The 27,414-nt window shown below is 36.4% G+C and overlaps 1 protein-coding gene across 1 annotated transcript in view; it reads right to left on the reverse strand.

Annotated features, from left to right (window-relative positions):
• Positions 1-27,414, reverse strand: part of LOC5563894 — a 569,696-nt gene that overhangs the window by 209,558 nt on the left and 332,724 nt on the right. Inside the window, exons 5-6 of the mRNA XM_021840824.1 lie at positions 18,666-18,791; positions 16,842-16,946 (exon numbers count right to left, since the gene is read on the reverse strand). Of these exons, the coding sequence (XP_021696516.1) occupies positions 16,842-16,946; positions 18,666-18,791 (231 nt within the window). The remainder of the gene's footprint in view (positions 1-16,841; positions 16,947-18,665; positions 18,792-27,414) is intronic.

Consider the following 27,414-nt stretch of genomic DNA (forward strand, 5'->3'; position numbering starts at 1 on the left):
GTCTTCTTCTCGATTTTTTCTAGTCTTCTTTTCCTCTTCATCTCGTCTTCTCGTCTTCTCCTTATTTTCTTCTGTTATTCCCCTCGTCTTCTCCTCATCATCTTTTTGTCTTTTTCTTGTCTTCTTTTCGTCTTTTTCTCGTCTTCTTTTCGTCTCTTAATCGTCTTCTTCTTGTTTTCTTAAAGTCTTCCTTTCGTGTATTTTTCATCTTCTTCTCGTCTTCTGCTCGCCATTTTCTCGTATTCTTCTCGTCTTCCTCACTTGTTTTTCTTGCCTATTTGTCTCCTTTTCTTGTTATTTTATTTTTCAGAGGTTTTCTTTTATTCTTCATGATTTTCGGTTGTTTATTCTTGTCTTTGTATTATCTTCCAAGTATTGTTCTTGTCTACTCCATTGCTCCAGAACCGTGAACCATCGCAGCCCCACCCAATTCCGCATCTTCCGCACGATACGAATCCAAGTGCAGCGAAAATAAAATTCCCCATTCCAGAAGCAACAACATACGGCCACGGAATATTGTGATCTACAACGCCGAGCTTCTGCTTTCCCGAAGCCGACTCCAAAGATAGATTTCACCTGGAAGTGGAACCTAGAATGGATCCGGACTGGGACGAGAGAAAAAAAATCCACACGAGGCAATCCCAAATTGCAACGAGTGCAAAATAGTAATTTAACCGCAGTTCGCTGCTCGGTTCCTCGCGGCGGGAAAAGTTGCTTTCATCTGTAGTATCTTGCCGCATATCTCACAACAAACACTATGCACTTGCCAGCAGCAATGGTGGTTATGTTTCGGTTGTCCCAGGGCGACCAAATTTGAGTGTATTTTTCCACTTCCGAGCGCGGGCTTGTGGTCACTCCGGATATCGCCACCGCCGCACAATGATAAAATATGGCGCAGTTTCTATACGCCTCATGGTAGTAGTCGTCGTCGTCGTCGTCGTCATGGCGGTTCCGGAACCATTGGATTGCAATTTGCTGCATTCGGCTTAAGCTGAGGCGGATTGCTGATGATTTCAGAAATTTCGGCCGGCATTCTGAGCACGTTCCGCTAGTCTTGTGTGTTGTCTCGCCACGGCTTACCGGAGACGGTGTGGATTCGCACCGATTCTCTCAATCATTCATTTATTCATTTCTATCCGGACGAATATGCCGGGCTTTCTCATTTGTTGTGGTGCAGTGGTTCTCAACTTTTTCAGAAGCAGTGAAAATCTACAAACGTCCCAAGGATCCTTGAATATTTAAGTCCATTTTCTCCTCTTATTGTCTTATTCTTGTTTTCTTATTGTCTTCTTTTTATTCTTGCCTTAACCTTGTCTTGTTCTTTTCTTTTTCTTATCTTTTTTATCTTCTTCATGTCTTCTTCACATCTCCTTCTTGTTTCCTTCTTGTCAAAGAATTTGATAAAGAAAGGTTAGATCCCTGCTAACTGCTCTGGATATATAAATATTTTTTCCACCAATTGAGAAACACTGTTGTAGTGGAATCGGCTCGGCGCGAAGCAACATAGGTTTTTATTTTCTGTTTGGATTTTGTCCGAGCTTGTTGGACCGATCCGAACATGCAACGGTGCGATATGCAGTAAGAGATAATCTTGTTGCAGTATGATTTGCAATCCTTTGCACCAATTGGGAAAACTACTCGTTCGCTGGTTGAGTGGACGGATGATGGAGGCGTATTTGTGCTGCTGCGGAGGATTTTAAAACATTACTCGAGTTTTGCATTCATAGTTATTCGATATTTGATTGGCTACAATTTCGGTGCGATGAATCCAAATGGAATGAAGTTTGTTTCTCTACTGGATCTGGGCTGATCACATTTAGCTTACTGAGAGTTTTTTAGTTGAGTTTTTAGTTGCCATACGGTATACGAATGCGAAAATAGCAACTTTGGCAAAGTAAGCTCTCAGTCAATAACTGTGGAAGTACTCATTGAACACTAAGTCTTGTCCCGGTGAGGACGTTATGCCAAGAAGAAAAAGAAGACAATAGGATTATTAAAAATGGCATGCATTACTCGTAACAAAGCTGTAATTCGAGACAAAATGTCCCTATTTCAAATTCCTATCTCTGCGGGAACATCAACGCATCAACTCTGTAGTTCGCTCGGAAAATCTCGTTCTAATAGCGATCCAATTTCTGTTGTTGAATCTGTTTTCTCTTTTAGAAAAGGAAAAACACCATTTGCAAATCTTATCCAGCTTCTGATCTAGTCAAATCTCCCATCAGTCACACGCTTAGAAGAAAGGTGAAAAGAGCCTTTCGCATCTTCATTGCCATCTTTCGTCCATCTTATCAACCATCAGCATCCTACCTGGCTGACGAATAAAACCACGGACTGGAAGCTGCTAGTCAGCTTCTGTAGCTTGGCGGATGGCAGCACAAAATGACACCACGATAGCCGCATAGGCAACGATCACATCGCATAATAAGCGTTGAATGGAAGCTACTGATGTCCAATCGCAGCGCTACCGCAAATGCCACTGCTGTTATCATTGTCACCGCTGACGCTCGACACAACGTGCGAAGATAATGGTGAGGTATATTTTCACTAGATTACTGCTGCTGATGCCGCGATGTCCACCTGACACCTCACGGTGCTCTACGCACCGTTATAATTGAAAAAAAAAAAAAAAAAATCATGCTCATGCTATATCTTTATTAACGAGATTTTTAGCCCTGAGCTAGTTCATTTCGGGACCAACGGCATTACTCCCCTTCCTTTACGTCATAAATGACTATCTCGGAGATAGGATTCGATCCCAAGCCCTCAGCGTGAGAGGCATGTGTTCTAATCACTACACCAGGCTCATTCCCTCGTCCTTATGATGGTATAAGCCTACAAATACTAGGGTTAACCGTAGAATTTACACAGCTTTTTTTATTCTATTGTTAGTATCAGAAACAAAACATGATCAACACCTAATTCAAAGTTGATGAAGGTATTCTTTACCTCTGGACGGTTTTTTGAATGGGAGTTCCACAAAATGCTGAGTTGCGTAGGGCACAGAGCCACTTGGGCACTTCCATTATTCATTCCATGGCATCATCCTTAATTAGGGTAACGTAGAATCTGAATAGCCTCAATCATCATTTAATGTGTTTAACGACACATAGCGAATATGTGCTTTAAACATTCATATTAATTAGATAATTTTTGAAGGCTCACGCGCAATAGGGCATTACAGAACCATCAAAACAATTTTTGTATATACTACTGTTCAAAATTTATATTTTCTGAAAAGAATACGAATTCTAGTTCTCCGATGATCTTTTCTGCTATTATTACTTTCTTTCTCGAAATTAGAAACAATTTAGCTAAGAATTAACGCTAATGACTGCATGATCTGGTGGTAAAAGTCTACATTACAGGGAAACCTACCAAATCTGTCAGTCACAAAACTCGACCATCTTCGATTTGTGTTAAAATTTACACATGTTCTCATAGATAAATCGATCATATTAACTCAAGTATAACTTCTACAATTGGCCTATCCGTTTTGCATGCAGCTTATTCGAAACATTTTAGCTCAGCTCAACTGTTGATATCAGAGAAAAATATTTTATGAATAAGTTGTTAATAAATATAATTATTCACTGAAAAAATATTACATTTTTTTATCATGAAAATTTTGAATCACTCAAATATTACGTTTTAGAAATATTTTATGGTAACATTTTGAAAGTAAAAAGAAGTTGGTCAACCATTTTCATGAAGAAGACTTTTTTAATAAAAAAGTTTTACTAAGAACAACTTTTGCTTGATTTTTATATTTTATTTTATATTTTTTTTTTGGATAAATAGATTCTCATGATAAATCAATAATCTTTCAAAAGACACCGACACGTTAATGCTTCCAGTGGACGATTATGTCCTTCGAAGGAAGCACCACACTAGACAACTAGCATGCAACGCCCAGTGGCACAGTCGAAATACGTTCCTGGCGAAACAAATTTCGGACTGAAGCGGGAATCGAACCCACGCTCGTTGATTCGATGCTGCTAAATGCTTGGTAACACTAACCGCACGACCACGAAACCCTTTCGAGCTTTTTATAATTCAATGCAATAATATAAGTCATGGTCTTACTTAATTGCGGTACTTCATCATGAAAAATATGTTTTTGAGAGTATATTTCACCCCTCTAACGAATAATCACAGTAAATTAAAGAAAATGGCCTTATTTAGAGTTCATTCAAATACATATTTTGCAACATACTTGAAATAACTCTTCAGTAGCTATTTATAGAGAAATAATCCTGATCATCTAGATCAGTGATGCCCAGGCTCAATTTTCAATCGCCTGTAATTCTGAGCGGAGATAGTTATCCGAATATATTAAAATTGAAAAACCTAACTGATGTCAAAAAAATGATGATTCTTTTGTTTCTCCCCTTCAAAATTTCAGAATGTTTGAAGGGGGGTGAATGTTGACATAAAAGAAAAATAATATATTGCTGTTTGCGTTTGAGGAGCAAATCTTGAGTAACTGTGCTTCAAATGCGGCTCAACAAAACAAAAAAAGGATACCTAGCAACGATCATCAATATCACCGCCAACCTAGCAAAGAAAAGCTATCTTTGACACCGCATTTTTTGTAGAAAATCTTACCGCGTTTGGTGTTTAATTTGATATTTGCGTTTCAAACGCACACAGCAATATATATCAGCCTTAATAAAGATAGAAAAAAATTATTGGAAAAATGACTCTATCACACTAACCCGAACGCCACTACCCCGAATGCCACTACCCCGAACGCCATTACCCCGAACACATAACATTTTGAAATTTATGCTAGTTAGAGAGTGGGGAGATAATTGTACGATTCCTTATTAGTATTTAACGAGTTTGGCTAAGCTATGTATTTTTCATATATTAGAAGATAAAAGAGCAGCTAGTTTTTAGCAAATATTTTTTTCATACTAAGTTTTGTTAGGATTTGTTCTCTAATTTTGGTGAGATTCACACAGCCACATTGTAATGCTCTGAAGAACAGCCTATTTTAAAAGAAGGGTGAATTTATTATGAAAAAGATAGCTATATTATGTGCAAAATTAGGATGTTGTAAAGTCTCTTATTGGACGTCGGTACCCACTGGTGATATATCCAATGCCTAGCCCGAGAGCGCATTATTTTTTAGGTATGGAAATAGCTCTCGAGCATTGGATATATATAGAAAGCGTTGTGTTTGGATGGGCATCTAATTCTTCCGAAAGAGGTGCACTTTGCGAAAAAGGACCACGTGATTATTGAGCTGAAATCGAATTCAGGTTAACTTCTGCGTTCATGAGTCCTCTCATGGCGTAGGGGTAACGCGCCCTAACTAGAGATCAGGGAATCGTGAGTTCGATTCTCACTGATAACGTATAACTTTTTCGCAAAACTTCACATCAATTTGTCCATTTAATCCAATTGCAATATATATGTAATGTTTAGCTTTCGGTAGTTGTCTATTTCTTATCAAGATTCTGTGGTGAAAATTGAAAAATATATTGAAAATGGTATTTCGAGTAATTTAAAATGTTTGTATTCTTTTTTGTACATGTTCGTGAAAAAAAAACATCAAATATTTTTCAGTGCATTGTTTTTTCTTTAAGTTCAAATGGATTACTATATTTTCTATGATTTTTTTCTCCTGAATATACCAACAGTTTTGCAACTGGAATTTGTCAAATAATTTGCATGCAAAAACTCGGAAGTTATGCATGAGTCAAAATGATCGATTTATCTTAAAAAAAAACACTTATTCTACTGAAGTGGGATCCCGTTTTTTTGGCATGCACCATTGTTGGCACACCCCGATTTTGGCAACAAAAGGGATTCTTTTTTGGCAACATTTTTGAATACCCTTAAAATTTGCATTTTTTGTAAATTTAAATGTGCTCCAGGATTAGTCATCTAAAAAGCAAGCTAACTTCATGCTAACCACAATCCAGAGTTCAATTTTCGTCGATATTCCCCAAATCGCACTGACTGATAGAGGTACCGTACGCGCTTCTTCAATTCTAGATGGTCGTGTGTTCGCAACGTTTTATGAAGTCATTAATCTCTAAGGCCTGTACTCGAAAAAAAAAAATGCTCCAGACAAAAGTGTTCGCTAAAAATTTAATTTAAGTCAGATTTTCTTGAAACTTTTAGGGGGTGAACTCATACATATGAATTATGTTTCGACATGATAACATAATAATGAAAGCCCGCACCTTTCCCTTAAGACCCCTTTTTACATTTTGTACAATGGTGGTGCCAACCTTTTTGGTCACTTTCATCCATGATTTCTACAATTCCAGCTCGTTTTTAAACACTTTGGACGATTTTCGAACTTTGGCCTTCATTATAGCCCGAAATATTTCCACCAAAAATATGTTTTGAATCTCAAATGGCATTTGTTAAGTTACCTTGATATGTGTGCATCTAGGAATTCTTCGAAGAGTTTGTCATGAAATCTAATGAGCAATAACTTCTCGTATTCGTCGTTATTTTCTACCATATATCGGTCTTTATATTCTTTAAACAATTACTTTAATAAACAGTTCAATATTTAATTCCAAAAATCGTTCCTGGGAGTAGCTCCTATTTTGCCAAGTCCTGATTCTCAATGTTCTTTCTAGTAGTTTATCCTTGATTTGACAATTTCACAAAGAATTCCACTCAAGAAATTATCTATAGAATCTTGACATAGACTTTAGCCCATTGAAAAATGAATTGTATCGCGACTTTTTTAAGAAATTAATGCAAAGAACATACTGAAGGAATTTATTCAAATATTGGTTGGGAATTGTTCTACATATTATTTAGTGATTTTTTCCATGCTTTCATTTCCTTTTCGAACTTGATTCAAAGTAAGATCCATGGTTAAGCTTCATGAAATAAATAACAAACGGATGTTCGGTTCTCCAGATTCGTGTTTTTTGAAATTTGAGGTTTGACTTCGATGCATCTTCACCTTAATTCCTCTGTTTATTTTTTCTTCATATATCTTCAGTAATCCCACAAGATTTTCATTTGAAAATTGATTCTGATAACTCTTTCGGAATTTTGTTTTTCATGACTTCATAAGGTCCTGCAAATATCCCTTTAAAATATTTTTTCTCTGAAAATCTTTAATAAAATATAGTTTGTGACTAACCAAAACGCTTGTACAGAGATTCCTCAGAGAACTTTTTTGGAAATTCTTAAGAAATTCCATTTGCCTCCTCAAACGATTACATACATTACACCAAATCTGGAATTTCACAGAGAACATTTCCAAGCGTTGCATAATGCCCAGAGATCCTTGATTGTTAATTGCTTCGAGTAATTTTAAGATATTATTTTAGCAATTTCTCCAGAAATACTTATTGGGTTTATTCAAGAAAGTTTGTAGAATTCTTCAGGTAACAAAAATTAATTCAGGAACTTTTCTTAGCATTATTTCTCTAATTAGTCTAGGAATATTCATGGTATCACATAAAAAGATCTTAAAACGATTCCTGCAAGAATTTATCCAGGAATTTTTCTGGGACCTTTTTCCAAGTTATCATTCTAGAAATTCTCTCGCAAGTTCTTTCAAAGATAGTTCAAAATAGTTCCTTAAGAACTCATTACAAATTTTCAAAACGTGATTATTTCCAAAGGCGTTCCGAGAATTTAACCAGAAGTGCCTAAAGTGATAGCCCAGACAACCAAAATGTACGTAGAACGAAATCACCTGAAGGCTTTGTATGTGCAAAATTTCACTCAGGGGTCGTCCATAAATGACGTAGCATTTTAGGGTGGAGAGGGGTCTTCACGAATTTGTGACGATGTGTGATGAGGGGTTCCAACTAGTGGACTTAGCATTTTGAAACATGTCGATGAAAAGATTAGCGCTGAAAATAACAATAACAAACAGTTTTTTTTTACAAACTTCTTTGTTTTACTTAATTAACTTGGGTTATTGATTGATTTTTCAACTGCAAAACATTTATATGATAAAATTGTAAATTTTGTAACAAATTTCAAATTTTCTATATAAATGTAGTCAAGCAGATTTTATAAAGTTTTGAATAGTTTTGTTTAAATTATTTAGGTTATTTATAAATAAACAATTCATATTTTAATAAGTTAATTAAAAACTGATGCTCTATTAACTTGGAAAACGTTGCTTTCCCATTTGTTAACAAGACATAGAATCATGCGTTGAGTTTTATTCATATTTTCTGTTGTAGCTTTATTTCTTAAAAAGAATACAGTGTGCTCATTCTGGCAAATGATATATAACGTTATCATTTGCCAGAACGAGCACACTGTATGTTTATTTAGTGAATAACGTGTTCAATGTTGTAGGAGTTTCCACTTAATTAAATTATCGATTCATTTAGATGCATCAATGCTCTTGATGAAATAGCCGGGATAATATTGAGGACATCAAATTCGAGTATCATCTAAATTGTTCTATCATACAGGAAACTGAATCACTCGTTGAATCAGGAAAAGAGCTTTTAATTATTTCATTGTTTTATTTTGAGTTGTGTAAGAATATTTTTGTATGGAAAATCGCTATTATTCTGCGCGGCGTGTGAGGTGAGATTAGTCGAATAAGGTGACAATTGTCGACTCACTCCCATTTTATTAGCATTAGTCGTCTCACGTCACTCGCGGTGAGAGCGACTCGTCTCGACTCACACGCCGCGTAGAATAAGCACAAATGTTTAATTGAAATCCAAGGTAAAATCTTAATAAAGATGGATAATTTGTTTAAAAATTCAAAATATTACAATTGTTATTTCTCCTATATCTGGCCGTTGTTTGCTGACGAAAATCCTTCAAGGTATTTTGTTAATCATATTCACTAAAATCTGTTTCTAAGCACGAATAGTTTAAGAAAATCCCTGACGGGGTTGGTGGTCTGAGGGCTTCCGCTTCTACTTCATAAGCAGAAGGTCATGGGTTCAATCCCAGGCCCGTCCCTTTCCTCGTACTTTGTAGTTGTATATCTCTCACTTGCTTCTATCTTTCATTCTAAATCTGTCACACTCAAACTATTCGTACATAGCAAACGCTAGAACCAGAGACGTTTCCCTAACGCTTCCATTCTTCCACGCGCATCTCTTTCCTTACGCCTGATTCATAGGCAGTCTGCTAACCACAAAAGCAAACCTCTCTGCCATGCCTTTCCCCCAGTCCAAACACTCCCGCATGAACTGGCATAGATGCAGTGGTATATACGGTCTACGTGGGAGCCAGTATGATGGATCATCGATTCATCCCCTTCCCCACATTGGTTTGCATTCTGACGTGGCAGGCACCATTGTCGTCTAAAAATAGAAGATCACCAGCGCTTATACACTGAGGATGCCTGTTAGTCCCAAGCAGTCATTCGGTTGGTTCCTTGTGTAAGTGCAGCTGATCTGGCGATACTGGAGTAGCATCCACGGGCGGCCAATCAAGCTCAAGCTCAATAGTTTAAGAAAAACCCTCCAATATAATTTGATTTCGGCTTCAATATATTACGAAAAATTTTGTACTCTTACTCATTAATGGTAACTTTATCAATCCAAACAATGAGTCTTACGTTTTTTTTTCTACATTTTCAACCGTGAACTTGTTTTAGGTTTTAATGGTTACAGTAGCAAAATACTACAAATTAAAGTTAACTCACATAAACTGGATACCAAAATTATGTAATATCAGGTAATATCAAACTTCGGTTTGAATTTTCGGATTTTAATGTCTCGTTTTAGCCCAACCACTGAGGAAAGCAAATAGAAAGAAATGATAGAAGGGGGGGGGTCTTCATACGCTACGTATTTTCCTAGGAGGGGCATCTGCATTTGTGACTAAATGCTACGAGGGGGGAAGGGGTGTAAAAAATCAGTGAAAAATACTACGTCATTTATGGACGGCCCCTTATAAGACAAAAAGGTCTTCTACATACAAAAATGGAGGCGATATACGTGCATATATTATGTTATGAATAACAACATACAATACGAGTGTATAAATACCTGTGATCTCGTGTGACTTTATTTATGATCACAAATGTTGAATTGACAGCTGCTTCGAATTGATTTGACTTACTTTGTACGAGTGTACGGTAGGAAAAACTTTTTGTATAAATGAACTCAGAAAAAAGCATTTTATGCGAGGAAACTCATCAATCTGACGATTTTATCCATGGTGCTTTGCGGGATTGATGTAATTTGTATGAATAAACGAGTTATAATGTGAACTTTTATGTGATTTCTGGTTGTCTGCGGTGTTCCGATTTCTTCCAGGCATCAAACCAAAGTTTGTCCAGAAATTTAACATTCAATTTATCAAGAATATGTTCTACATCTAAATCTATGAACACCTCTTATGACACAACCAAGAACTAATCTGCAGAATTCAAAGGAAAACTCTCAAGATATTACTTATTGGATTCCATAAATTTCGGCAAGGTGAATTCGTAGAAAACATCCTACAAAAACTGAACTGAACTGAAAGAATTTTTGAATTAGTGTTGTGAGACACTCAATTCATCGTAACTAACGATTGAAATTTTTAATGCGTGAGTTGGCAATCACACAACACAGCAGTCAAAAAATCACGAATGAGTTGGCTTATCTTTTTCACTCATTTTCTCGCATTTCCACAGTTTCATTACGTGAAGCATTGATTTATTGTTAGTCCGGTAGAAATAAAGTCCTTTCTAACGTAAACATCAACATACGGTTTCACGAGTTTTATGACTGGATTATTATTAACGGCTTGAGTGTGATTTAGTGATTTTGCATGAAAAACTGAAGCATGAGATTTGCGAAGCATGTCTCTTATGAGTTTTGTGTAACATCTAACTGTAGCTGGAAATCACCCATCATGCAGACAATCACTTTGGAAGGGAACACACGTCTTTCTTTGTAATCCACTCCACTAAGACTGATTGATCGGTGAGCAACGATCGAGCCGAGACGACACAAACACACTGTTGTCATCTCGCCCCACACATCCCCCTTCCTCTCAGGAGAAAAAAAAATAGAACATTGATCAGTTCAAAAATTTAAACTCAAGGGGGCTGAAAAATGAACGTGAGAGGAAAATTGTAGTCATGGCCAAAGCAGAAACATTTGCAAAAAAGGTCAAGCGAGATATAAGGTTCCATGCATTGTGCATGATATTAGTGTAGATTGAAGAAGTGTTTTTAAGTTTTGTGCTTCTCTGTGCACTTTGAAGTGAACGGGCCGTTCGGGAGCAGTGTTAGAATTGCACGAGAGTTCAATGTTTACTGCGTTCACGTGCAAAATTTGAACCCGTTCAGTTCACTTTTGGCTCGCGTTCAGTTTAAAGTGCATCACTGTTCTCATCTATTACTATTTGTAGCACTCCACTCTGATAAGGAACATAAATTTCCATTGTGAATTTACTTCGCTGCAGTTGCTGTCAGCAATCAAAAAGGTTTTTTGTAAGTTGTTATGAGCAGTTTTTTCTCAGCTTCCAAATTGAGCTGCGATCGCATTCTAGACCTTGACAAAAATACAAGCAACCAGTCCTCTCAACTCGCTGTGCATTCCGCTATTCGTTTCAGGTGGTGTTTCTTAAAACGCGCTCTTAGCCTATTGTCCGCTGTTAACGGTCCTCTTAACTCGCCATCAATTTATTTAAGCGGTCCTCTTAATTCATTGTCTACTTCAATATTAATCAAATATGGCGGTCCTCAAAAGGCGTACCCTATTTTTACAATATACATAACATTACACACAGTACCAAAAAATAATGTGATTTACGTCTTTTGGGATGCACATAAAAGAAGCGAGCCGAATGACGTAAATTTGTGTCCAATTTCAAATACGTTAGTGTCTGATTCGGGAAATGTCGATCACAGTTCCATAGTTTTCGTGTCCTTTAACATGTAAAATTACATTTTTTGTTCAATACATCTTCAAAGACACGTTTTTGTGTCGTTCCATCACTTACATCATGTGTCATTCAGTCATAACCAGAATTACGTCCAGAGTAATTTTCATTATTTTTAAGAGTGCAGTATGCATAAAAGGTGACAGTTTTCACAGCACGCACTCAGCGGTCCCACAACTCGCTATTAATCAATTTAACAGCGGTCCTTCAAATTCGTTTTTATTCAAAGGTCCTCATAATCCGCTATTACACTATTTACTGATTTCTTCGGTCCTCTCAACTCGCTACAAATTTCTTCAAAAGCGGTCCTTTCAACTCGCTTTACAATATAAGTGAAAGCTGGCGATCCTAAAAACGCGCACTTACCTTATATTCTGATGTCAGCAGTTCTCACAACTTGCTATTATTCAAAGGTGGCGGTCCTCACAACGCACTCTTACCCTATTTACTGATTTGTGCGGTCCTCTCAACTCTCTACAAATCTCTTCAAAAGCGATCCTTCCAACTCGCTCTACAATAAAAGTGAAAGGTGGCGGTCCTCACAACGCGCATTTACCCCATTGTCCGATCTCAGCGGTCCTCTCAACTCGCTATTAAGCAACTTTCAAGCGGTCCTCCTAACTCGCTATTAGCCGACGGTGGCGGTCCTCACAACGCACATTTACCCTATTTTCCGATCTAAGCGGTCTTCTCGACTCGCTATTAATCAAGTTACAAGCGGTCCTCTCAACTCGCAATTATTCCAAGGTGACGGTCCTCACAACGCGCTCTTACCCTATTTACTGATTTTTGCGGCCCTCTAATTGGGGATTTTGCCCTCCAATAGACACACACCTAAGAAAATATTGTCCCACCAAAATATTCTCACACCATGTTTGCCTCACTGTTGGATTGTGCATGGAATGCAAGATGCGTGCTTCTGCTAAATTGCTATAGAAGTCCACAAGCAAAATGCCACGAACACAAATGCACGATCAATCTTACACAAATCGATTTCTTCAGAATGAAAACGTATCGATGTTTGTTCGACGTCATTTGAGCTTTCGGTCAACGTCAATTCAACAGAGAAATTAGTGCTCAGCAACCATTCTGTATATATTTTCTTTCTCACAGCAAACAAAACAATGTTGTGACAGTTCTCACAGCAAACAAAGAAAATTTGGGCAACATTGAATTACTACGCAGGAAATTGGATTGGTCTATTTAAACTGACGTGTGAATATATTATATTTCCCCACGTTGAAAATTTGTCCTGTCACGGTCGCCAATGTGTAACATCTAACTGTAACTGGGAAATCACTCATTCTGCATGATGGAAGGGAACACACGTCTTCCTTTGTAATCCACTCCACTATGACTGATTGATCGGTGAGCAACGATCGGGCCGAGACGACACAAACACACTGTTGTCATCTCGCCCCACACAAGTTAATTCTGTCGAGAGAGCTCATTGATTTTGAGTGTGAGTCTATTATCACTGTCCTGAAGTATTCAAGAAAAAACTCCAGAATGAATTTCTCAAGAATTTTTGGGAAAATTTATTTAGAAATCTCTAGATAAAATTCTGAAAGAATATTTAAACTACTGCTCATAGAAATGCTAAGTAGCGCTCCTGAGAAATGCGCAGTGAAACTCTTGTATGAAACTCTGTAGGTATTTTGGTGATCTTAGAGTAATTCTTGATTCTTGGAGTTGTTGTTAGTGTTAGCTCTGGAATAGGCCTAGAACGAGTTTCTGAAAAAATAATAATATTGTCAAATTTTCCTTAAAACTACTTTAAGATAGCTTTCTCAGTCTGAGCGGTTCCACGCGAAATCGTCCATAAAATGCTGGTACATGTCCCATTCCGATTTGGATGAAACTGCGCAGATGTATTAAGTATATGAGACGAAAATTATCTCATATAATTGGGGATCGTTTAGAATCGAGAGTAACTTCTGATAAGGGCGTATGTATTTTTGGCACCACCATTTAAAAAAAATTGTACTTCGGAAACCGTTTGTTATAGAAAAATAGTGTCTGGGGAGGGATGGTAGACAATCAAATAGGCTTTGTAAAAAAAAATTACACTGAAAAAAAAATACTTTTATTTTCATGAAAAAATCGAAATTGAACCTTAAAACACAAATTGCAAAAATAGGTATCTCCGATTTTTTTCAAATTTTTTCTGTAAAATTTCAATGTAAAACCAGATGTTCTAAGCACAGTTTCAACATGGTGCAATCTAAAATAAAAAAAGTTTTTCTAAGAGCAACTTTTGGTGCATTTCTGAAAGTTCAATTTCTGGCCGTAGAAAAGACGTTTTGATGCTGTAATATGATTCTTCATCCAAAAACAATTCAAAATGCTAATAACAATGATCTTCCTTAAACTAGCCGTTTTCTAGATATTTAGGACTCAATTATATTAATATCATAAAACTTAAGAAAATACGCCCGAATTGTTTTTGGATAAAGAATCATATTGAAGCATCAAAACGCCTTTTCTATAACCAGAAATTGAATTTTTAGAAATACATCAAAAGTTGCTCTTAGAAAAACTTTTTTATTTTAGATTGCACCATGTCGAAACTGTGCTTAAAACATCTGGTTTTACATTGAAATTTTACATAAAAAATTTGAAAAAAAAAAACGAAGATACCTTTTTTTTTTTGCAATTAGTGTTTTAAGGTTTAATTTCGATTTTTTCATGAAAATAAAGGTAGTTTTTCAGTGTATATTTTTTTACTAAGCCTATTTGATTGTCTACCATCCCTCCTTAGACACTTTTTCTCTATAACAAACGGTTTCCGAGGTACATTTTTTTTAATGGTGATGCTAAAAATACTTACGCCCTTATCAGAAGTTACTCTTGATTTTAAATGGTCTCTCCACCAGTGGAAAAAACTTATTCTATTATATCGAAACTATGTGAAAAATTCCATTTGAATCCAAGGTAGTCGAGTTTCATCGTTTACCGATTTGGCGTGGATCCGCTTAGTCTGATAGTCGAAAAACGATGTTTTTTACATTCCCGACGTATCGGCTAGTTTTTTTTTTTTTCAAGGGACGTAAGGTCTGTCGTCTCCCGTTTTAAATAGATTGTCGTCTGATTTGCGATGGAGAGCGTTTTATCATGCCTGCGTTTTAGTTTTTAGGTTCAACAACCCCTGAATCATGGTGTGATGCGGCTTCTTGTTTAACGTGCTTGAACGGTTGGGAGGTATACAGGGTGTCCGCAAATTATCCGTACAAACTTTGAAGACATGGCTCTATACGATCAAGCATAATAAATTCAATATTCTTGCATGGTTTTTAGTATTGGCTTATTATATTCTTAAGAAGTAAGTTTGACACATTTGCGATTTTAAATAATTGTAAAGCCAACCCAAATATATTGAGGTGTCTTAAAAGGAGCTGTTTTCCGAGCTTTATGACGGAAGATAAATGTCCGTAGAACTCACTGGATTTAAACCGTACAATTTTCTATTTCCAGTCTAACTTGAAGCCACTAACCTGTAGATTACTTCAAATAATAATAGGACATTTGGATTCATCTCTTTTAGGTTTTAGGGATAACACATCTCCAGTATTACTAGCGGCCTTTAGGAAAAACGTCTCCCAAAAATTTAAATTTGCCTATCTCAGTAACAAGCAATCATTTCGAAATTTTTTAAAGTTGTATTTTATGTTAACATAAAGATGTATTATAAAAGGTACATGGACATTGATTGTTCATTGTTTTCAATGCGAGATCATCTTTCCAATATTTTGCTGTCCAGATAATTTGCGGACACCCTGTATTATTATTAATTTGCTCTTCTTGCGCTACTCGGAGCAATGGAACAGGCGACCTTATGTTTATCCGAGATAATCGGCGGTCCTTCTGCAATCTGAAGCCTGCGGCTAAAGAGTCGGATCCTAAATATGATGCTAATAAGTTAAAATTTGCACCCTTATGATTTCGCATTATGCGATTTACTCAGTGTTTTCTGTGCTTTTTTCGCATTTGTCGGCTTCCAATGGATCTGATGTAGGAGACGGACCCGGTGTTGTAATTAGAACACATGCTTCTCACTCCGTGGACCTGGGATCGAATCCCATTCCCTAAATAGTCACTTGACATTACCTAGTTTGAGTATGTAGTGGCTACGGTTAGGATTGCTTAGATCAATCTTCAGCATTAAGAGTAGCAAAGGTATAATATATTTGGTAAATGGCAAAGTCCAAGTGGAGCTATTACAAGAACCATCCCCCTTACGAATTTCTATATAGGTAACCCTGAAGATCAAGTTTTCACTACTTTCAGCAAACATGAAATGGCAAATCAGAGTACCATGCCTCGCGCAGAATATCGTTGATCTGTTATCAAAAAAAAAAATCCTTCAAGAAGTAAAGAACTCATAAAAACATTGAATCAAGTTTTGATGGTTAATTAAAAAGTGTGTAAATATCACTCTTTCTTAGAATTGTAAAGCCCATACCATCTAACAAGCGTTACTTCAAACGGGACAACAATTTATTCATTTTTTAGACATGCAATTAAGCTATTGAAATTAACTGGTGAGCACAGTTTTGATGTGGATATTTTTTCTAATAATATCGTTCTGAGGAGCATCGTGAACCTCACTGTCACGGTGAAAACGATGGAGCTGTGTGATTTCTTATTTCTGTCTTTCCATCAATCCACTGGAAGCGAACGCGATGATGTCGCAGATTCTGATAGAATCTTTACCAGGCTTTAGGTGCTTTCCATCTGTATGAAGTTGACGTCCCCAAAGAATTGTTAATTCCCATGATGAATTTTGCGAAACTAAGGTATTACACTGACACTTCTGTAATTATCTTCCAACTCTCATCTCACCCATGACTATTGCCTTTCCCATACAACTCCACACGTAATTAGGACATGGTTATTCAGGCATCCAGTTATTAATCAGTCGTCTCGTCCGAGCGAATGTGTCCCACCCAACAACCCATCCAATAGAGGGTAGAATGTGCGTTGGAGCTTACCTTGACAGACGCTGTCACCGTTGCCGTTTCGCTAAAGTACAGCTGATGGCCGGACGCTTTGCCACACCAGGAGCCCCCGGTAAACGGACGACCAAGTTCGCTGAGCTGAAAATGAAGGTAGATGGGAATGAAAGTTTAATAGTATCATCGGGAAGATAATATCTGGGTGTTGGATTATGGATGAAGCAATAATAGGTGAGTAGAAGGCATGGATCGGAGATTAACAGCGTTATTCAACAGTGGTGGTATTTTGATGGTGATTGTACAAATGAAGCATTTTAGTATTAAATTGATGTTTTATCAGAATAATAACTTGGTGCACGAGAAGAAAATCTATTAGTTTTTTTGTATCTTGGCTTTCACATAATATGTAAATGTAGTTCAGAGTTAGTACAAAAGTGTCTTCATTTTCTTAAAATTTGCAGCAAAACTAAGTCCTAAGACAGAGGGGTCTTGAATCCCAAAATGTTAGACGTGAATTGAAGGAAAGAAAGTGATTTAAGAAGCAGACAGTTGGAAGATTTACATGTTCAATTGAAATTCAATGATATCACCTTCAGTATGGTTTCATCAAATGGTGATCTTAAACTGTTGAGATCTTTAACCACTAAAAGTATTATTTTTACTCAATTTTCAACGGAACACCATAATCCTCCTGAGAAATATCTCTGAATGTCAACTCACTTTACACTGTTGCAAAACCTTTGGAGACCATTCTCCTCAAAATATCTCCTCAAACCACCGTTGAAGCGCTTTCCTTGTAATTCCTCCCCATCTCTTATGAACGCTAACTGACTGGCTGATGATTCAACTTCTCTGACGGAATGACAGCAGACTAACAGTGTAGGATATTGATACCAGCATCCACCCACACAACGACAACGATGATGGTTTTACTAACTAAAATAGATTCCAAACGAATGGAGAGTTCAAGGAAGAACAGTTCATCAGTCGAACGATTCGTTAGCATTACTGTAGGTCGGGGTTTCAAAACGAACCTGAAAGCTTGCACATGATGTGTTTTCAGCGTAAATTTCATCTACGTGTCAAATACATTGCATAAAAGTTAGGTCAAACGGAAATTAATTGCCACAAAAGACGCGTTAACAAGATGTAGAGTAAGGTGAAATGAACTAACTTCTGGGGAACACATATGTGGCGTTGCACAGAGTAAAATTTTGGTACGGAAAAAAGCATCCAAACAATTCCGAGTTAAATTTTGCTTGCAAGTCAAATGGGCAACGAATGAGTGCGAGAGAAAAACATCCTCCCACCAGTCAAACCAAAAAGTGGGAAAATGGGATGGAAGCAATATGAGAGCACAATCAAGTAATGCATCAAGAATGGAGTTTTCCAGTTGGGTGAAGAAACAGTACCATTTTTAACTGCACTTTAAGGATTCGACGTTTTTTGCAATAATGCACAATGTTCATAGACCGCCATTACTTCATTGATATACAGTAATTTAATTTCTTCTAAATAGGTCCTCTCTCTCTAGAAAAATGTTTTTCTATTTTTTTATCAACTGTTCTACCGTTTTTTCTCACGGTCCGAAGCATTCAATTTTTCCACGAGACTCGCGTTAAAAGACCCTCAAGGGAAAAGTGACACCTCTTTCAAGCTCAACACCAAGCGATGAGAAGCACAGGTGCCACCGTAGTTCAAATGGTTTTCCGACATCTTCTTTTGAAATGGCTATTCACCGCCAGCTACTGCGTACCTAAACGGTGGATGCTTCAGCAGACCAAAGCAGGACAATGAAATGAGTAGCTACTCTAGCTAGGTAGGGAGTAGTGCAGGCATAAAGTGTTGAGTGGGTTTTACCTGCATGAAGCCTTCCGGACAGCCGGGAAGGTCGCCACCACTGGTCAGGCCGGCGTCATTCGAGTCCGCATCCGGGTCGATCAGCCCCTCGTCGAAACGGCCAACGGTGAACTTGTCGAATATTATCTGGAAAAGAGAGATGGGGAAAAGTGGCGTTTGGTAATGTTTGTATCGTGAAATTTCAAATATAATAATTTTGAGGATATCAGTTTAATACGTCATGAAAAAATTGAGTATTTTAATCCCCTTCCTCTATTGCCACACTTTCATATAGAACCTTCAACAATGTTGTATGGATTGTAACACTTTTCTAGTGCTCTCTAAGATTTCTTCGAGGATTCTTCCCAGATACTTGTCAGAAAATATACCTTATCAAGAGTCTTTCTAGAATTTGTTTCCAAACTTTTTTTTTATTTTTTTTTTGCGTTTTATTCTGAAAAATGTTTCTTATTCTGTGTTTTTTCTGACAATATGGATGTTTTGTTTGAAATTTAATCATTAATTCAGAAGATCTTTCATACTGATCAAGAAAAATTCATCAAGATATTTTTGTACTGATTCTTCCAAGAATCCAGAAACCTTTCTAGAGATTCTTATTGTTTCGATGCACTTTAAACAAACGCACTTCTTAGGTTTCAACGAAGACCTGTTTTCTCGAATATAAGTTAACGCAACAGTCGTATAACTAAATTACTTACTCTTTTCCTCTACTCAATGTCGATAGGTGCCAGAATTACCTATTTGTCGATGCTTTCTTATAAAGAATCTAGTCAGTCTCGACATATTTTATGAATATTCAAATACTCTGAACAAAATACTCATAAGCAGAATTGACTATTCTGTATCTTCAAGAGCAGAATTAAAAATCTATAATTCTTAAGCCTATTCTAAGTTTTGTGTATCTTCAAATGATATCTTGCGAGATTTTCCCAATTATATTTTCAAACAATTATCAGGGCAAGTGATGGAGCTTCAAGACTATTTTACATATTTGATCTATTTGACTAGAATCTCTAACAAAGGGAACCAAACAGAAGATTGAAATATGTTGTACTTTCTATTTCCATCCTAATGGATTACATACCTTTTTGCGAATTCTGACTACAACTTGCAGTCTTCTTCATTGTTAGTTATTCACATCGACTTAGGCAAGGTTCTTTGAAATGTCCTCCATAAAATCCTCCAGAATATTCTGTAGCAAAACGTAGCTGATAAAGATTCTTAAGAGATTTTTTCAAGGATTCTTTAAGAAACAATTGACAAAATTCCTCCAAAAGTATGACGAACGTTTAATTCAGAATTTATGCGAGGTTCTCTTCCAGTACTTTTTTATTTCGAGTATATATATATATATATATATATATATATATATATATATATATATATATATATATATATATATATATATATATATATATATATATATATATATATATATATATATATATATATATATATATATATATATATATATATATATATATATATATATATATATATATATATACATATATATTGCTCTAAATAAGTCCATAAACAGTAGTTCCGAATGACCATTGGAACACGACGGAACAAACTGAAACAATGCCGGATCGTTAGCCTAAAAGAATATCTTTTAGATGGAGCTTGTTTACTTTGCCGCTTTCCATGATGTATTGAGACAAAAAGTGACTATTTTTTAACTCAAATTTCTCAATAACTTTGAAAGAAGATTAGATAGAAAGTTAGTGTCTTCAAGAAAAAAATATGATAATAAAATTCGCCTGTAACTCACAAGATTTTAAACTTACCGCCGTGCTGCTTTCCGCAAAGTTGTAGGTTTTAGCTAGCTCTACAAGTTTTTCATATTCAATTTTATGGATAAATGTGGAAAAAAAACTTAGATATAAAATATAACTGGGTTTTTCAGATTTAATCGACTATTCTCAAGATTTTTCATTTCTGTTATACGGAAAAATACAATACATTTCTAAATCATGAAAAAAAACTTTTGAGCATCGACAATATCATGAACATTATTGATAAGTATTGTCATGCACAGAAAGATTGAATTCTGTGGCAAATTAGGCAAATAATAATTTGCCATACATGTTGGTGCTTACGTGCAAGTTGTCTGAAGTCGTCAAATTATGTATTTTCAATAGCCAATATCTCAAAAACTAGATGTGCAATCATATAAAACAGCAATGGATTCAGCAATCCAAAATTGTACAATTGGCGATATGTTGGTGCTTGAGACAAACATGTGTTCCGTAAAGTAATGAATCTTTGAAAAGTTTTCATAAGCTTCAGTTTAGAAGTCATCACATTCAGGGGTCCGCGGAAAGTGTGTTAAACCATAAAAACGGTTGCAAATTCCAAAAAGTTGGGAAAAACTGTTTTAGAGTCTTGGTTACTTGCAAGTCTTTTAAAAGTCTCTATGTTTGGTTTCTAAAGTTTCCACTTTATTCAAAATAGTCTCTTAAGTAACTTTCTTGCCATAGTCTGCTTGCAGTGAATCCTGGTGCAAAATTCTAGGGGGTTCTGGTTCAGAGACTATTACTCGACAATTTCACAAGCTCTTATTGATATTTTTCGATATTATCTCAGATCCCGAAGAAGGCTTCATGAATGATAAAATTTCTCCAAAGATTCCTTCTTTCAGGTACTTCTTCAGGAACGTTAACAGCGAATTCTTAAGAGATGCTTAGAGGAATTTCTGCAGAATATGATCCAGAAACTTCTAGAGCACTCCAACACAAGGGGATTTCTCACATATCCCACAGGAGTTCTTTTACTTCAAAATAAGAAGAGTTGATGAAAGAAATTCGTTTCGAAATTTTTCCAATGAGCCCTATAAAAAATTTCTTAGACAGTTTGTGAAAAATCACAAATTGAACTTCTGAAGAGATCTTTGGAGTAATATGTGGAAGAAATCTATATCAAAATGAACTTGTCATAATGTCACGAGAAATTCAAAAAAGTTTTTGAAATATTCTGTTTCATGTCTGTTTAAATCAGGAATTAGAAATTGAATTCTCATGTCGTAGTTCTTGATAGGTTTCTTTTTGATTGTTTTTTTACGTAAGAGGTCTCCAAAAATCACAGCAGTCTATGGAAAAATGCAAAACGCACTTCAGAGAAAGTTAGTTTCTGGGTACGTCGCTGATGTCCTTGAATCTGAATCCCATTTTAAGGGAAAGACTTGTTATCGCGAGTTCGAATATTTTTCCTTCCCAAGTTGTTTACACATCTAGGACAAGCAAGTATACATTTTTTTAAAGAGTGATAAGAACTTTGAAATTTTTGGTTAGATTGTGTGTTTCGAACCCAAGCTCCTGTGGGAAAATAAAATTTTAGTCATCTAGAATGAAAAATTTGTCAATCATGTTGAAGTTTTGGAAAACAATTTGCGACTATGATTTTTTTTAAACCAGGAATAATCATGGAATTTCATTACAGTAAACACCATTACTCTGGGCCATAATTTTTGCAGAACAGTTTGCAGAAAAAATTTAATTGAATTGTTATCAAAAATTTGGTCCAAAGCTGGGCTGAGTGCATATCTTTAGAACTTCTTATGGGCAATTGGCTAAAAAATCTTCAGAAAGTTCCAATAATTTCTTGAAAAGAAAATATCACGACATTGATTAAGGTGTTTATTTGAAACTTCTCCAGAATATTTGCCAATAACTCCTTCATCGTTTTTTCTTGAATATTCGTTTAGATATGAATGTCTATTTCTCCAGTTTTTTTTTTCTATTTAAGCAATTTTAACTGTTATCTAATTATGAACTACTGTGAAATTCATTTACATTGTTTTCTGATGTTCTGTAATTTTTTTTGTCTGAACTTTGTCAACTCCCTCAAAAGTAGATTGAAGTGTGAGATTTCTCATAAAGATACTAATGAGAAGCAGGCTCTGTCCTATTTGTAACGTAACGCCAAAACAGAAAGTTGAAAAGTTTATTTGAAAATCATTTAATTCAATTTCCCAGATATACCTCCAAACCTGTTTTTAGGATTTTTGTAAGAAATGCTTAGTATGGTATTTTTTCACGACAACATAAATAATTTTCTCCAAAAGCTTCTCCAATATATTTTCTGAAGTTTTATCCAGATATCTCGCAATGGATCTGAACCAAGAGAGATTTTGAACTCACTGATGATTGCTCCAGAAGATTCTTTAGAGGACCCTTGAATCAAACCCCAATTTTTGTCGAAGATTTCTTCAGGAATTCTTACAGATCGTTTAAAAAGCCAACTATGTAGAAATATTTTCAAAATATCTTGCCAATTTATCGAGTGCTCGACACTGAAGAAGTCTGTAAGTCCCAGACGAAATAGGCCTATCTGTCAAGATAAGCAACACATATTAGAGTTTAAAGGTATTTGCTCGCCTTACAAGTGATTTTAGTATTATATTTTTTTTTGCAAAAGTGAAGTGTTAAATTTCATTCGTAGTTTTAAACATACTCTAATAATCCCTCCCCTAAATTTAATATAAAAAGTGTAGTTGGTAAAGTTGTTCACTCTCGAAAGTTACACAAACTTGCAGAACATACCAATCACTTACAGTTCACCTTTTTTTAATTAAATCGAAAAATCTCTCGGTTACTCACTTTTCTCATTGATCAACCCTCTGAAACTCCTATGAAAATGGTTGAAATTAAATGAGCTCAGTATACACTCAGTATCAAGTTATTTGTAGTTTGTCATCCAAATTTCAGTCAATCCGGTCTACTAGAAGCTGAGATACGATCCCCTAACTTGGGCATTTTGTATGGAAAAGCAGCATTTGGTTACTAAATTTTGTCGCCAACTGTACTTCTCTCAAAACTTTTGACAAAAAATATTCTGTAATGTATTCCAAGTGAACTCAATACTGTATTCACAAACTTCTCTTATGGTTTCTTGAAGATTTCATTCCATTAAACTTCCTCGACATATTGAGTATTATCCTTTGAAGTTTCTCGAGGGAGAGCCGCTATTCGTGGCCAACGAAGAATTTGTTTTTTTCGACGAAATTGTTGTTCTAGATCTATGAATGCATCATGCTCCAAAGAGTCGCCCTTGAACGGTGGATACTTTATCTAATATCCGACAGTCTCAAGACAACAAGCCGTCATTCTCGATACGGAATTATTTCCCAATGTTGCATCAAGTCGAATTCCCGAATTCATTTAAAACTTTTTTAATCAGTCACTGGCTTGCAGGTTTCACGTGCCCCCGAATTCGTCTCCGATTGCGAAAGGATAGATTAAATGCCTCGTCGACAGCGGCAGTGCACCGCCTGGAAGTTAAATCTTAGAAAATCTCCGAATCGGCTGCGGTGCGTGGGAAAAAAAGTTGCACACGGCGCTATAAAGTGCTTTTGTATGAGATCGGGCGGTGAGTTTCTTCTACGGAACTGAGATTGAGTAAAGGCGGCGCACTGCAGCCATGAAAATATGCGAAACGATCCGAATTCTTCTCGGTGGTTACTGCTATTCAAGGCCGTTTATCGAAGGTATGCGATATTTCGAATGCTTTCGACTAATGCCTTTCGTAATGAAAATGGAAATTCACGAGCTTCAATGTGGCAAAATTATTCTTTTTCGTAGATAAATTCGACTGGGATGTTTGAGATCTAAACTACGTTTATTTGGCTTTGACTGAGAAAGCCAAATAAACGTAGTTTAGATTATTCTTTTTCAATTTCGCCAATTGCCATTGAAAATAATAATTTATTAGTTTTGCAAATTGATACTATCAATTATCACTTACAATCAATAACGAAACGTTCTACGAGATGATTTGTATATTATTTCTTGATTCATAGACCAAATTGTAAAAAGAAAAAACATCTTGAAACCTTTTGGGTAACCATGGGAACTTCTTATGCCAAGTGGTTAGAATCCACGGCTTCAAAGCAAAGCCATGCTGAAGGTGTCTGTGTTCGATTCCCGGTCGGTCCAGGATCTTTTCGCAATGGAAATTTCCTTGACTTCCCTGGGCATAGAGTATAATCGTACCTGCCACACGATATACGAATGCGAAAATGGGCTCTCAGTTAATTACTGTGGAAGTGCTCATAAGAATACTAAACTGAGAAGCAGGCTCTGTCCCAAAAGAAGAAGAAGAAGAAGAAGAAGAATAAGAAGAAGAAGAAGGGAGCTTCTGTAGACGTTTTTGGAGTCATTTACAGAGAAATTTCGTGTTTCGTTTCATATCAACATGGAAAAAATGCATATCGCATACCCTAAATCCGTAGAGATAGGACTAGCGGTAAAACAAAAGAAATCCCTCCGACTCGTGAATGGTTTCTGGTGGTTGTTGGAACGAACAACGAACGCGAAGGAAAACTTCTGGATTCTAGGCGATGAGCGATACACCCACACACACACAGTCATACACTCACATACACTTATGGTGCAAGAACTATCGCAACCAATCATGCTTCTTAAAACTGGCGATGGGAAAGTGGAGCGAGAGAGCTCATAACTTTTCGCCTTTTCCATTGTGTAATCGCGTCTTATTGGATCGTGGCGGCGGCGGCGGCGGCTGTCGGAAGACAAACCGAACCGAAGATAGTAACGTAAAGCGGTGTGGGACTTTGCGAACTATGAGCGTATCCAGGGGGAGGTTGCATTTGTTACTTGAGGCCCAGATAGAGTAGAGGGTATAGAGTATCTTCGTTCCTGCCACATGATATATGAAATCAGAAATGCCAACTTTGCAAAAAAAGCTCTCAATTAATAACTGTGAAAGTGCTCAAAGGAACTAGCTTAGAGCAGGCTCTGTCTCAGTAGGAACGTATTGCCACAAAAAAGAAGAAGAAGTTGCATCCGTATAAAGTCACCAACGGGTTCCTGGCAATTTTACACCGTGCATGACCTCATTAGAAAGCCGATTTCTTTTCGAAAACAAATCATCGATGAAGTAGGTATTGAAGAAACTCCTTGATTATTAAAATAAATCAAGAGAAAAATTCTTGGAGGAATTTTGAAGATTTTGAACAAAAATATTGTGTACCTTATAGAAATATTCGTGTTAAAAATCTAAAGAAATTCGTCGAAAAAAGTAATAATTCCAAGAGCAACTCCTGTCCAAATTATAAACAAATTTCAGGAGAAACTTTATAACAGGAAATATTAAAAGCAACTTAAAAAAATTCTGAAATTAGCTTTGAAAGAATTCATTATGATTCATTAAAGGCATTTCTCCTCTGATGTTCGGCAGTATGATTAAAGAAACCTCAAAGAATTTATGGAAGAGTTTCTAGAGAAAATGCTGAAGAAATTTACGAGAAGACTTTTTATAGTAAACTCCGACTAAAGCGAAAAAGAATCACGTCAGAAGTGTTTGGTCTTTCGATTCCGTTGCATGTTTCTGTGGGGTAAACGACGGAATCAAGATTAATCGTGTTCGTTACGCGTTTTGCGAATGCAAACAGTTATTCGCGTTCAGTCGAGGATGGGTAGTGAGCTCGTTACATGCTTTCATGCGTTTCATGTTTATGTAGTTTTCTAAAAAACTGTGGATGGTGCGTTACTACACGTGTCGACATTAACCCTTTTTCCTGTTTAATATAATTTAAATATACCCAAACCTTTATTTTTCACGTCGTTACCTAGAATAGCCACTGAATAGTTGGACATAAAGAATATCCACGTGCTTTTCTATTATTCTACCAATATCTTTTCACCAATGGGGGGTCTGTAGCCTTGAGGTTACGCTTTCGCTTCATAAGCGGAAGGTCATGGGTTCGATTCCCAGCCCCTCCACAAAAAACCCGTCCAGCCACCAGAAGACGCCTCACGGAGGACCGTGCTTTGGGGAGCACATCCATCCTCCGTCAGTATCAGATGGTGACTGAGACAAACTGACCCTCTTCGCAGGCAGCTAGCCTCACTAATAGCAGAGCTCTCTCCTACCTGCTCGGTGTGAGAGTAAAAGAGTAGAAGAGAGTGAAACTAGATGTAAATATAGATAAGTTGAAAATAGATCAGCATCGATAAAGAAGCTACAGATCAACTGAGTCCGGCACAGTAGTGGCCACGAGCACGAAGTGCCTAAAAAAATCTTTTCTTCACGAGGCAAAAATGTTCAACTAGTTTGAGGTAATCGTATTTTTTCTCCTTTTTCCTTCCTCACTAATCAATACCTTTCCCGTGGTGATTGTGGAGATCGAGAGGTATTCACGGTCTCTAGTAGCAGCAATCATTATAAACTAACATTTCTTCTTCATCCCAACTGATTGTAAGGATTTGGCCTGCGCCGTTTTTATTCAATAATATGAGAGCTGCTAAAATGTGCACTTCTAGAGTAAGCGGATTTCCCATCCCTTATTTATTTGGAGTGTAATTAAGTTTTTTTTAAGAATTAAGTGTGTGTAGTGTAATTAAGTTTTTTTTAAGAATTAATTGTAGAATATAAGAAACTATTTTCCAATTGATTCCAGGTGAAATTCTTGAAGCAATGCCGCAATGAGGCATATCTACAAGATTCATTGAAGAAATCTTTAAACAAATTCTTTGTTCATTGGTTCAAAACCACATGGAATTTTTTGAAATATTTTTTATCGAAAATTTTCCGAGAAATTCGATATTGAAAGAATCCAATACAAAATAGATTGGTAGAAATTTAAAAAACAACGAAAAACTTTCCAAGAGTAAATGGAAAGATGTTCCAAAATTGATGAACGAACTCATACAAAATACTTGAAGGAAGGAAAGCTATTGGGAGTACCTTGGGAAAATTTCCAGGAAAAATCTTTCAAAAAATTACG

This window comes from Aedes aegypti, chromosome 2 (genome assembly GCF_002204515.2).
Source record: "Aedes aegypti strain LVP_AGWG chromosome 2, AaegL5.0 Primary Assembly, whole genome shotgun sequence".
Taxonomy (NCBI): domain Eukaryota; kingdom Metazoa; phylum Arthropoda; class Insecta; order Diptera; family Culicidae; genus Aedes; species Aedes aegypti.